Consider the following 14358-nt stretch of genomic DNA (forward strand, 5'->3'; position numbering starts at 1 on the left):
TTTGGCAGAAAGTTTTAGGAGCACTACCTGACAGTCTTTTAATGAACATAAGTTCCTTATTTTTTCATTGCTCAAAAAGGGGAGATGAAGAAAAGGACTGGTCTTAAACAAAACACCCACCTCATTGGCAAAACAGTTTTCAATATCGAGCTTCTCAGTATCTGCGACAACTTCTCCATTAGGTAAAACGGTATAAACAAGTAACTGGGCTATAGGAGCCAGGTTCGATTCCACTCGAAAGGAGAAGGAAAATACCCCTTTTACTGCAAAGTAAAGAAAGTTCAAGATAATAGATTAGGAAGAGGAAAGAGCTTCAATTTTATAAAGAGGAGCCTCTCAAATTATTTTACTTATTTACATGTGGAGTGTACTAAAGTTACAAAAAGACCTGCCTTTATGCCATTGTCCTTGCAGTGAAAGCGAAAGTGTTAGTCTCTCAGTCGTGTCTGACTCTATGTGACTCCATGGACTGTAGCTCTCCAGGCTCCTCTTTCCAAGGAATTCTCCAGGCAAGAATACTGGAGTGGGTTGCCATTCCCTTTTCCAGGGGATTTTCCCCACCTAGGGATCAAACCTGGTCTCCTACATTGCAGGCAGATTCTATGCAGTAGTATTCAGTAAACATATGCTGAACTACTGATATTAATATTTTCCTTAAAGATGTAGATTACAGTTGATTTCCCCTGCTTAAGAAGGAAAGAACATTTAGTAAGTCTCCATTTTTAAATTAAAAAAAAGACATTAAGAAGTCAAGAGAGAAGAACTTCTAGACATTTTTAATGATCTCTATGATCCAGTCAGCACAAGTCTTGTCATATGAATGTACTTAGTCGCTCAGTCATGTCCAGGGAAGCCTGTCATATGCATGATGGCAAGTCAAAGAATGCAACACAATCTTTACCGTCAGGCCATTTACAATAGAGCAGAGATACAGGTACACATGGGCTTCCCTGGGAGCTCAGCTGGTAAAGAATCGGCCTGCAATGCAGGAGACCCTGGTTTGACTCATGGGTCTGGAAGATCCCCTGGAGAAGGGATAGGCTATCCACTCCAGTATTCTTGGGCTTCCCTAGTGGCTCAGCTGGTAAAGAATCCACCTGCAATGTGGGAGACCTCGGTTCAACCCCTGAGTTGGGAAGACCTCCTGGAGGAGGGCATGGCAACCCACTCCAGTATTCTTGCCTGGAGAATCTCCATGGACAGAGGAACCTGTCAGGCTACAGTCCATGGGGCTGAAAAGAGTCGGACATGACTGAGCGACTAAACACAAGCACAGGTACACATAATCATGTACAAAACAAAGTATGCTTCTGATTTTTATAATGCATCTATTTTAGTTGTTTTCTGTGTGAATTACACAGTGTTTAATTCACACACCTTTAATCTTGTTCTGTATGATCTTTGTAGCATAAACTTATTTTAAAGCTGTTGTCTTATACATCTATAGAAGATTTGAGGGCAACTTGTGGGGAAAATACACAAAACAGCAGGGTTAAAATAAATGTGAACTAATGGCTGATTCATGTTGTTGTATGACAGAAACTAATATACCATTGTAAAGCATTATCCTCCAATTAAAAATAAGCTTAGAAAATGAATTAGTAAAAAAAATTGAAGTAATAAAACTAAAACCATAAGAAATTGAATTTCTTAAGCAGGGTTAACTTAGGCAGGAATTAATTATTAAGAGGTCATTCAGTTCAGTTCAGTCGCTCAGTGGTGTCCGACTCTTTGTGACCCCATGAATCACAGCACGCCAGGTCTCCCTGTCCATCACCAACTCCCAGAGTCTACTCAAACTCATGTCCATCGAGTTGGTGATGCCATCCAACCATCTCATCCTCTGTCGTCCCTTTCTCCTCCTGCCCCCAATCCCTCCCAGCATCAGGGTCTTTTCCAATGAGTCAACTCTTCACATAAAGTGGCCAAAGTATTGGAGTTTCAGCTTCAGCATCAGTCCTTCCAATGAACACCCAGGACTGATCTCCTTTAGAATGGACTGGATGAATCTCCTTGCAGTCCAAGGGACTCTCAAGAGTCTTCTCCAACACCACAGTTTAAAAGCATCAATTCTTCAGTGCTCAGCTTTCTTCACAGTCCAACTCTCACATCCATACATGACCACTGGAAAAACCATAGCCTTGACTAGACGGACCTTTGTTGGCAAAGTAATGTCTCTGCTTTTTAATACGCTCTCTAGGTTGGTCATAACTTTTCTTCCAAGGAGTAAGCGTCTTTTAATTTCATGGCTGCAGTCACCATCTGCAGTGATTTGGGAGCCCGAAAAAACAAAGTCTGACACTGTTTCCACTGTCTCCCCATCTGTTTCCCATGAGGTGCTGGGACCAGATGCCATGATGTTTGTTTTATGAATGTTGAGCTTTAAGCCAACTTTTTCACTCTCCTCTTTCACTTTCATCAAGAGGCTTTTTAGTTCATCTTCACTCTCTGCCATAAGGGTGGTGTCATCTGCATTTCTGAGGTTATTGATATTTGTCCCGGCAATCTTGATTCCAGCTTGTGCTTCCTCCAGCCCAGCATTTCTCATGATGTACTCTGCAGAGAAGTTAAATAAGCAGGGTGACAATATACAGCCTTGACGTACCCCTTTCCTATTTGGAACCAGTCTGTTGTTCCATGTCCAGTTCTGTTGCTTCCTGACCTGCATACAGGTTTCTCAAGAGGCAGGTCAGGTGGTCTGGTATTCCCATCTCTTGAAGAATTTTCCACAGTTTATTGTGATCCACACAGTCGAAGGCTTTGGCGTAGTCAGTAAAGCAGAAATAGATGTTTTTCTGGAACTCTCTTGCTTTTTCGATGATCCAGCGGATGTTGGCAATTTGATCTCTGATTCCTCTGCCTTTTCTAAAACCAGCTTGAATATCTGGAAGTTCCCGGTTCACATATTGCTGAAGCCTGGCTTGGAGAATTTTAAGCATCACTTTTCTAGCGTGTGAGATGAGTGTAATTGTGCGGTAGTTTGAGCATTCTTTGGGATTGCCTTTCTTCGGAATTGGAGTGAAAACGGACCTTTTCCAGTCCTGTGGCCACTGCTGTTTTCCAAATTTGCTGACATACTGAGTGCAGCACTTTCACAGCATCATCTTTCAGGATTTGAAATAGCTCAACTGGAATTCCATCACATCTGCTAGCTTTGTTCATAGTGATGCTTTCTAAGGCCCACCTGACTTCACATAATGAATGGTTAAACACTAGAGTGCTTAAATTTAACAGTTTCCCAGAAATCCAAGACAAATGGAAAAACAACCATTTACACAGCTATCATCAAATAAAATAAAGTATGCTTTATCTTACAGAGAGAGACACTTCCTTCTCCCCATTTCACTTCTCAAGATACTTAATATATTATGTAGGATTTTGGAGAAGGACATGGAAACCCACTCCAGTACTCTTGCCTGAAAACTCATGGGAGGAGCCTGGTAGGCTGCAGTCCATGGGGTTGCTAAGAGTTGGACAGGACTGAGCGCCTTCACTTTCACTTTTCACTTTCATGCATTAGAGAAGGAAATGGCAACCCACTCCAGTGTTCTTGCCTGGAGAACCCCAGGGACAGAGGAGCTTGGTGGGCTGCCATCTATGGGGTCACACAGAGTTGAACATGACTGAAGCAACTTAGCAGCAGCAGCAGCAGCATGTAGGATTTAAATTCTATTAGTGAAAGTTAAAGTCTCTCGGTCATGTCCGACTCTCTGCGACCCCATGGACTATACAGTTCATGAAATTCTCCAGGCCAGAATATTGAGAGGGTAGCTTTTCCCTTCTCTAGGGGATTTTCCCAACCCAGGGATCAAACCTAGGTCTCTCGCATTGCAGGCAGATTCTTTACCAGCTGAGCCACAAGGGAAGCGGGAACTAATTTTGAAGAAATTTTCTCTTGAGGAAATTGGGTTTTTGATATGCTATTGGGAACAAACTTACCTGCTCTAGAAAAACCACTATAATGTTCAGTCCCATAAAAATCCATGATAAATGGAAAATTAGAGGGACTGTTCCATATTTGAGTACCTGAAATCAATTTTTTTAAGCAATAAAACAATTTAGTAAGAGAGATTTTTATCTAGATAAGAGATTTTATGGACCTAAGGAGAATCTATGGTGAGCAGGGTTTAGAGTGATATGTCTTTATTATGGCCTTGGTTGTCTCATCCTGCTGGGAAAATGGATAGACTAGAAAAAGAAGCTTTCATTTAGTGATAGAGTTAGTAGAAATTTAATAATAGATGAATTTAAAATTCAAAGAATTGCAAGATTTTAAGCACAATCTAAAAGTCATGATTAATTATAAAGGTCTTTTTAATCCAGCTTTTTATGATTATTTCAACAAAGGTGGTGAATAGTAGAGTTAGGTGATTAAATAAAAATCTTCATTTGGAAAATTCTGAAGAATGTTGAAGTGCAATGCTGGCTTTATGTTGTGCTGAACTGCTTAAATAAAAAGGATAAAGGGCCACTAGAGAAATAGAGTGAAAAGAGACACTTCTTGGCACAGTAGTTTATCTTAAGCAAGTTGACTTTTTTTTTTTTGGCTAGCAATTTTTTTACTTTATGAAATAAAGAAATAGTACTGAATTCTAAGTTCTTCCATTAGAATTTTTAATAAAGAATGAGATTTGTTCAAACACACAAGCAGAAGAGTGCACAAAAATATAGCATCTTGAGGGCAATGGCCATGTTTTATTAATGTTTTTATGCAAAGCTCCTATTATGAGCTATATCAAGATAGGAAGATAGACTCTCTTGAAATATAGTTTTGATGGGGAAACTCTTTTTCCAAAAAACTTAACAGTTGTAAATCATAAAGAAATATCTTAACCTTCATTTAGGAATTAGTTTAAAAATATGTATTGCATGCCCACTGTGTGCCAGGTACTAATGTGAGAAATGATGTGTCAAAAATAAAAGACAGATATGTTCTAATCTTTATAATACATATTCTTTATTTTTCTTGAAAATATTCACTCACCTTGGGTGAATGGACTTTTTGATCTTTCCAAATATGCTTTTGTTTATAAAAATTGCTTTAGTAAACTGATAGCCTATAATTCAAATGAACAGAAAATAAGGGAAGCTACTTATGAGATTTAGCCTGGGGACATGTAACAAAGAGACTAAACATACGTATCTTTGGTAATAGAGTATTTCTTGAAAAGTTAATTAACAGATATAAATGGATATTTATGATTCAAGAAAATACAGAAGGAAAGTATGATCTAAAACAGAGAGGCAGGAATACAAGTGAGAGACTTGAAGATGGTGTATTACTGGCATTTAAGATAGAAGAGGCCATAAACCAAGGAATGCAGGAGGTCTGTAGAAGCTGGAAAAGGTGAGGAAACAGGCAATCCTCTAGAGTTCCAGAAGGAATTTAATTCTGCTGACACCTTGATGTTAGCCCAGTAAGACTTCTATCTACAGAACTACAAGATAGTAAATTTGTGTGGTTTTTAGCCAGCAAACTTCCTACAGAAGCAATAAGAAACTAATACAAAATCATACAGAGTAAAATTTTTCTTTGCTGATTGTTTTCATTTTTCAATTATTTTCTGTATTACAAAAATTTAATAATAAAATGAATAAATTTTACTTTGGAAATAAAATTTAAAATATAGAAACGCTATAAAAAGGATTTTAAAAAGTACTAAAATGAACCTAGTATTCTTATTTTTAAAATCAGCTTCCCCATCTTTGGTTGATGTAAGAAAGTTGGTAGCCAATTGCTTTGATGTAAGAAATAGCTAAAGTGTTTAGGGCAATTTAAGAGAAAAAAAATAGGAAAGCCTGAAAATACTTACACGCTCTTTGTTTAATGGATAACACATGGGTTCCTGATTGAGCGATGCTTCCTCTTGCTTTGATCTGAAGACAGAGGGAAATACGTTTATTATCATTTTAAAGGGTAGTTATTAAACTTACATATTTATAATATACAAATAACATATTTATAATTCACAAATAACAAGAATCTCACTACTTCAACCCAAAAGTTACTTTCGTTTACTAAATTTCTCTTCCAATATTTTCCAATATGTGTAGTTTAAGTAATAAACTTCAAACAATACACTTTAAATAACACATGCAATTTTACAATGTTTTAGAATTTTCTTACTATTTATTACTTATCTTGGATATTAATATTTTAAATTTACATATTTTTTCAACATATATTTTAAGCATCTATTATATGCAAAGCAATATATAGTGAAGGGAGGTAGAAAATATACGTAAGCATTATCTATTGCTGCCTTTATTTTAAAAAACAGCAAAAAATTAAAAGTATTTACACTCTCCATGTGTCTGGTACTGAACTAAATAATTTTAAGATTTTTCTTTAATTCTGGCAATAACTCTATGTTGTTGTTCAGTTGCTCAGTTGTGTCTGACTATTTGCAACCCCATGGACTGCAGCACTCCAGGCTTCCCTGTCCTTCACCATCTCACAGAGTTTGCTCAAACTCATGTCCATTAAGTCGATGATGCCATCCAAGTATCTCATCCTCTGTTGCCCTCTTCTTCTCCTGCCCTCAATCTTTCCCAGCATCAAGATCTTTTCCAATGAGTCAGCTCTTTGCATCAGGTGGCCAAAGTGTTGGAGCCTCAGCTTCAGCATCAGTCTTTCCAATAAATATTCAGGGTTGATTTCCTTTAGGACTGACCAATTTGATCTCCATGCTGTCCAAAGGACTTTCAAGAGTCTTCTCTAGCACCACAGCTCGAAGGCATCAATTCTATGGTGCTTAGCCTTCTTTATGGTCCACCTCTCAAATCTGTATATGACTAGTGGAAAAACCATAGCTTTGACTATATGCACCTTTGTAGGCAAAGTGATGTCTCTGCTTTTTAGTACACTGTCTAGGTTTGTCATAGCTTTTCTTCCAGGAGCAAGCGTCTTTTAATTTCATGGTTGCAGTCACCATCTGCTGTGATTTTGGCGTCCAAGAAAATAAAGCCTGTCACTGTTTCCATTATTTACCCATCTATTTGCCATGAAGTGATGGGACTGGATGCCATGATTTTAGTTTTTTGAATGTTGAGTTTTAGGCCAGCTTTTTCACTCCTCTTTCACCTTCATCAACAGGCTCTTTAGTTCCTCTTTGCTTTCTTCCATTAGGGTGGTGTCATATCTGAGGTTGTTGATATTTCTCTCAACAATCTTGATTCCAGCTTGTACTTCATCCAGCCTGGCATGTCACGTGATGCCCTCTGCATAGAAGTTAAATGAGCAGGGTGACAATATACAGCCTTGACGTACTCTTTTCCCAGTTTTGAACCAGTCCATTGTTTCATGTCTGGTTCTAACTGTTGCTTCTTGACCTGCATACAGGTTTCTCAGAAGGCAGATAAGCTGATCTTGTATTCCCATCTCTTTCAGAATTTTCCACAGTTTCTTGTGGAAAACTGTGTCAAAGGCTTCAGTGTAGTCAATGAAGCATAAGTATTCAAGAAAATTAAATACACCAAGGTAGTATTTCATGCAAAGATGGGCACAATAAAGGAAAGAAATGGTGTGGATTTAACAGAAGCAGAGGATGTTAAGAAGAGGTGGCAAGAATATACAGAAAGTGAAAGGAAAGGAAAGTGAAGTTGCTCAGTCATGTCTGACTCTTTGCAACCCCATGGACTGTAGCATACAAGACCCCTCCGTCCATGGGATTTTCCAGGCAAGGGTACTGGAGTGGGTTGCTATTTCTCTCTCCAGAGGATCTTCCTGACCCAGGGATCGAACCCAGGTCTCTCACATTGCAGGCAGATGTTTTACTGTCTGAGCCACCAAGGAAGCCTCTAGAATATACAGAAGAACTGTACAAAAAAGGACTTCAGTTCAGTTCAATTCAGTCTCTCAGTCGTGTCTGACTCTTTGCGACCTCATGAACTGCAGCACGCAAGGCCTCCCTGTCCATCACCAACTCCCAGAATTTACTCAAACTCTTGTCCGTCGAGTTGGTGATGCCATCCAACCATCTCATCCTCTGTCATCCTCTTCTCCTCCTGCCTGACCCGGATAAGGACGATGGTGTAATCACTCACCTAGAGCCAGACAACCTGGAGTGTGAAGTCAAGCGGGCCTTAGGAAGCATTGCTATGAACAAAGCTAGTGGAGGTGGTGAAATTCCAGCTGAGCTATTTCAAATCCAAAAGATAATGCGGTGAAAGTGCTGCACTCAATATGCCAGCAAATTTGGAAAACTCAGCAGTGGCCACAGGACTGGAAAAGGTCAGTTTTCATTCTAATCCCAAAGAAAGGCAATGCCAAAGAATGTTCAAACTACACTGCACAGTTGCACTCATTACAAATGCTAGCAAGGTTATTCTCAAAATCCTTCAAGCAAGGCTTCGGCAGTATGTGAACTGAAAACTCCCAGATGTTCAAGCTGGATTTAGAAAAGGTAGAGGAACCAGAGATCAAATTGCCAACATCCACTGGATCATTGAAAAAGCAAAGAGAATTCCAGAAATACATTTACTTCTGCTTCATTGACTACGTTAACGCCTCTAATTGTGTGGATCACAACAATAACTCTATGAAGTAAGCATAAATACTATCTTCAGTATTCAGGTGAGATGACTGACTTTATTCTTTACAGATGAGATTAAGTAAATTACCTGAGGTTACCTAACTAGGAAGCAATAAAACTAGGATTCTAACTTACTGTCAATTATTTAACTTTTTTTAGAATTAAAAAAATACTATATATAGTTAATGTTCCTATACAGAATTTTCTACACATAAGGTTTTTTTTTGTGCATAAGACTTACCTGGGTAACTACCAGCTTTGTATATTTATAATTTTTGGCCATAAGTAGGTATACTGACCTCAAAAGTATCATACCAATTTATAATATGCCTGTCAATGTACTTTTCCCTATAGTCACACAGAAGTTCTTGAACTTGTAAATTATTTAGAACTTTTATAGGAGTAAAAGTCTACTGCTTTATTTTTAAAATTTTCACTTCTCCAATTAATGTAAAATTCAACTTTCTCCCTAAAGATTATGTATACGTTTTATTTCCTATTGACTGTTTTGATTTTTATCCTTTGTCTATTGATCTACTGAGTTCTAAGAAAAAAACATTCTTTTTGACTAATATGTCGCCTAAGCTCTTTCCTCTTCTGTTCAACAATTTTCTAATGGAACTCAGAAAAAAATGAAAAATACTTAAAGTTTCAGGGGAGACTAGAACATGAATGAAAAAGCATTAATTTGTTAGGAAGCAACTTCTTTTCACTCATAAACACAGAAACAAATTAAAATGATATAAAGGGTGTTATTTAGATACAAATTCTATCTTTTTAGTTGGAACTTCCCTGGTGGCTCAGTGGAAAAGAATCTACCTGCAGTGCAGGAGACCTGGGTTCGATCCTGAATTAGGAAGATCCCCTGGAGAAGGACATGGCAACCTATTCCATTATTCTTACCTGGGAAATACCAGTCACAGTCAGACATGACTTAGCAACTAAACAGTAATCTTTTTAGGGTTTATATAATTAGAGAGCTACAGTGGCTTTTAGTCTTACCAAATAATAAAAGGTTAATTCCCTTTCATCTGTCAGAATCTGTCCATTCAGGATGTAGTGCACCCGAATCTCCAGTGTTTGCCCACAGGTCACAGTACCAGCCACAGGTTCAAACTGAATGTAACTCTTGCTTGGGGAGAAAATATGTCTTGCAGTGTGCATTGCTGGTGAGTGAAATTCTTCAAGCCACCTGCTATCAAAACAGTTGCTATTCTGCTTGTAAATGACCTAATGGATAGAATAAAGGTCTTAAGTAATTTATTTTTATTAACATTATATATATACATACATACATATATATATGTCACTCTGTAATTTGCTGAAGATTTTTTAAGACCCATGCTTACTTATTTCATTATAGGCTGCCTTCCAAAATAAAGCGTAATCTAGAAACAACTTCCTTTAAGTTTATTTAAAGTTACACTACATGAATTTAGGCACATTCACTCATAATCAAGATCAATAACTTTTTCTTAATACCCTTATGGTTGTACATTGCATAAGGACTTTAGAATATTTCACACAAAATGAAAACAGTGGTTTACCAAAGAAACAATTAAAATCTAGTTTGTAATAAAGCCTATAAAAATGGTGGATTTTCAAGGGACTATCAAGATGGTTTAATAAATGCCTCCTGAAACTAGATCATCGTCATAAAGTCTAAAGTGAAAGCTTTCTGACAGAGAATTTTTTGTTTCTTATTTTGTATTTAGATTTTCACTTACCTCAACTGAAATGAAAGAAGATGTGAAGTTACTGGTATCAATGGAAATGTTCACCAAACCATGCTCATTTGTAGTAAATCTGGCATTATATGTCAGTGTATCCACATTGACCACTACAGTCTCATTGGGGATTGGCTGATCCTTGTCATCGACTAGAAGAACCTAGAAATAGGAAAGAGAAATAAGGAAGTGAAAGCTGATTTCAGGTGTTATATAGCAATATTTTCCACTCTGTTGTGTTCACTTCTTGACACTTTGGCCGTTGTCACTTAATGAAGATCTTAGAATATAAAAGTAAGATTTTTTTTCTGGGCTCTAGTGTTTTTCTTTTTGACATTTCTGTTTAGATAACTTATAAGTATTTAATTGAGAACTGTCAATAGTAGATTCACGGTGTTGCCTTCCCCAATTTTCTTCATCTTTGTTGTTCTCTATCTCACTATATAAGGCTTCTTTTTGTTTTGATTGTCACTGTTTAGTTGCTCAGTTGTGTCTGACTCTTTGCGACCCCATGGACTGTAACCTGCCAGGCTCCTCTGTCCATGGGATCTCCTGCAGTGGGTTGCCATTTCCTTCTCCAGGGAATTTTCCCGACTCAGGGATCAAACCTATGTTTCCTGCTTGGCAGGTAGATTCTTTACTGCTGAGCCACCAGTGAAGTCCTATATAAGGTATTTGCCTTTTAAGTTTTTATAATTTCTTCACTCACTGTAAATAAATGTTTGTTTCTATATTAAATTTTGCTTTTGTATAATAAAAGAATTTTGATTCATTTAAAAGATAACTTTTGATATAAAGATTGGTTTTCCTAGAAGTCACATGCCCCCAATTATGGTTATACTGAAAAGAAACTTTACCTGCCCAAAGAAAGGAAGCCCACGTCTGTAGTGTGAATCCACTTTCGTAAATTTCAGTTTGCTTAAGGTGTTTGTGATTTCACTTGATCCATGTCCGGTTAATTCCAACCCTGAAGAATAATTCAGAGAAGTTGAACTGTTCTATATGTTCTATTCGCCTCACCTCCTACCCCATTCCAGCTTCACTCCATTATAACAAAAAAAATCCATATACTGTTATTCTTTCATTGACATCTATAATTCCTCAATTCTCTGGTTTCACAAATACCCTGCTTGTTCCATTCATGTTCTTGAGGAGTTTTTCTCCTCATTTCCTCAGAGATCTTGCTCTATCTTGCTCCTCTCCAGCAACCATTTGGGAACAACTTGATTCTTCACATTGGCCTAAAAATATTCTTAAATTTCTGTCACAAACCCCTTCCCCAGCAAAAGCCTTCTTTTCAGCACATGGTGAAAAATATAGCCAATACCCAGGGCTTTTTCATTCAGTGACGTGTGATCTGTATTTTATCTCCATTATCTAAAGCCCTCCTCTGTCAAAAGAAACTACTTTTTCATTTTCCCCCACTCGAACCCTATGTGTGCTCAATCGCTTAGTCATGTCCGACTCTTTGTGATCCCATGGGCTGTAGCCTGCCAGGCTCCTCTCCTTGGGATTCTCCAGGCAAGAATACTAGAGTGGGTTGCCATTTCCTTCTCTAACCCCTTGTCTTCTAGTTTTATTCTGCTTATTTATCTAATCTCTTGCCTGTAGTTGTTTCAGTTTTTGAGCCCCTCCTTGTCCACCTCTAGCCTCAACTTAGTAATAATAATGAACTTATTTTCAGAACACTTGCTTTTTCTCTTAGGAGGATCTGAATACAGTAAGAATGGTTTCAGATTTACATTTCGGGTCCTGATTTTGCTCAGACTTTTATTTTGAAATTGTCCACTGAGTGAATCAATTGACATTTTGATATTCCAAGCTATGATGAATTGTCTTAGACAAATCCTCATCACCATAATTCTTTCTCATCTTTTCCTTATCTTGGTTAATGACATTTCATTTCCCTGCAGACCCCCAAATTGCAGTCTGTGGGGTCATTTTGGATAGTATTCTGATTTAACACATTGTAACATATTTTTCATCTAGCCTGTCCTCTTCATGCCTGCTAAAATTAACTTTTTTTTTCCTGTTTTTATATTTTTTTAATTGAAATGACAATAAAAAACAAAAAAGAACAGTGACTATTTTAATCAAACTTTAACTTTACAAATATAAAAATATAACCAAAGCCCTCTTTTGTGTTGTATAATTATAATATATGCCATGTTCTTTTCTCTGAGTAGTCTAAGTAGTGTATATTCTATATAAAACTACTAAATGGCAATTGGAAAATATTCAATAGCTTGAGGGAATAAACTAAAAAGTTTTACTCAAATGTTTTAAATCACATTTAGGATTGACATCCCTTTGAAGAAAAGTGAAATTTGTGTTCTTTTCTATGTGATGAAAACTTGTGATTTTTAAAAAGTGGATAATATTCAAAATAGCATTATGATAATTCTGGGTATGAACTCATACTTTTAATAGCATTAATAGATTTTTTTTTTACTTTTTATCGTTGCCTTACCTTGTAATTAGCATTGTATGTATGTTCAGTTGCTATTTTTTTTTTTTTATATTTAAGGGTTCTGTTAAGTTAGCATTTTATTTGGAATTGACAATTATTTTATTTATTTATATGAATAGTTTTTTGGAATTAACTTAAAAAATAGTTTATTAGGTCATTCTTCTTAAATATAGCTGAAGATATCCAATGCTTTCATAATAAAGTCTAACCTCTCTAGTATACAATTGACTTTTCTAAACACCTTAGCACCAGCCTACTTTAAAGATTCCTTTGGGACTGAAGACATTTGTTTTATGCATATTATGCTTTTCTGGTGCATTATTGTTTCAAAATACAATCCATTCTATTCAGATCTGCTCAAATGCTACCTTTTAGAAGTTTTTTTTGGTCTATATTAGAATAAACTATCTCTCTTCACACTCATTGTGCCCTTATTTTTTTTAACACTTCCTGTGAAAACTTCATGGTGTGTGCTAAGTCGCTTCAGTCATGTCTGACTCCTTGTGACCCTATGGACCATAGCCTGCCAAGTTCCTCTGTCGATGGCATTCTCCAGGCAAGAGTGCTGGAGTGGGTTGTCATGCCCTCCTCCAGGGGATCTTCCCCACCCAGGGATCAAAGCTGCATCGCCTGCATTGGCAGGTGGTTTCTTTATCACTAGTGCTACCTGGGAAGCCTCCAAATTTTATTATGGTTATATATAATACATAGATACATATATACATAGCCATTTATATGTATAATTTCTTTCTAGATTCCTAATTCCTTGAGGGCAGAGACCATATCACTAACACAGTCCCCAGAAACTAGAAAGTATTTTACATGGATTGAATGTTTGATAAATGTTTGATAAATATATAAATAAATTAATATACATTTAATAATAATACAAACCTGTTCCCTCCTCTCTGACCTTGGCTTCCACTTGTAATGTATTCTCATATCCTTTTTGTCTCAGCTGAAATGATTTAGCATTTACTAGTTGTGTGAAACAACCTTCATTGTCTGCCTGAAAAGAAAGGAAGAGAAGTCCTGGGTCCTCTGATTTGTGATTTTAAAAAGTCAGTTGTCAACCAATGACGATTTTGTGCTGGCCACAGAAGAAAATTTTACAAATGTTTTGTTCACCTTTTGGGTGCTTATCTTTTCCCCCAGGCGATACAAAATTTGTTCATTAATCATTGCATCAATCATTGCCAACCTTAGCTTTCTCCCCTCCCTTCTGAAAGTCTATCCCATTTCTGTCATATTAAACTTTCCTTCCTAGGTGGCGCTAGTGGTAAAGAACCTGCCTGCCAATGCAGGAGACACAGGAAATGCAGGTTCGATTCCTGGGTTGGTAGGATCTCCTGGAGGAGGTCATGGTAACCCACTCTGATATTCTTGCCTGGGAAAGCCCTTGGACAGAGGAGCCTGGTGGGCTGTAGCCCACAGCGTTGAAAGAGTTGGACACGACTAATGCAATGTAGCTCAGTGTTTCCCAACATGCCATGGTATTTTGTAATTTTATCTCTTTGTGTACGTTGTTCCTTAAATATCTTTTCTTGCTTTCTCTCTCATTGTGGCCAACAGTTACAGCTCTTCTAAACTCAACTCAGACATAACATGTTCTAAGAAGCCTCTGTAA

At 37.2% G+C, this 14358-nt stretch overlaps 1 protein-coding gene across 1 annotated transcript in view; it reads right to left on the reverse strand.

The window, feature by feature from the left end:
* The window catches only part of LOC122423799 (pregnancy zone protein-like), a 54751-nt gene that overhangs the window by 25124 nt on the left and 15269 nt on the right, over positions 1–14358 (reverse strand). Inside the window, exons 10-15 of the mRNA XM_043441190.1 lie at positions 13626–13740; positions 11119–11228; positions 10262–10423; positions 9537–9764; positions 5814–5877; positions 121–263 (exon numbers count right to left, since the gene is read on the reverse strand). Of these exons, the coding sequence (XP_043297125.1) occupies positions 121–263; positions 5814–5877; positions 9537–9764; positions 10262–10423; positions 11119–11228; positions 13626–13740 (822 nt within the window). The remainder of the gene's footprint in view (positions 1–120; positions 264–5813; positions 5878–9536; positions 9765–10261; positions 10424–11118; positions 11229–13625; positions 13741–14358) is intronic.

The sequence above is a fragment of the Cervus canadensis genome, chromosome 21 (genome assembly GCF_019320065.1).
Source record: "Cervus canadensis isolate Bull #8, Minnesota chromosome 21, ASM1932006v1, whole genome shotgun sequence".
Classification (NCBI taxonomy): Eukaryota; Metazoa; Chordata; class Mammalia; order Artiodactyla; family Cervidae; genus Cervus; species Cervus canadensis.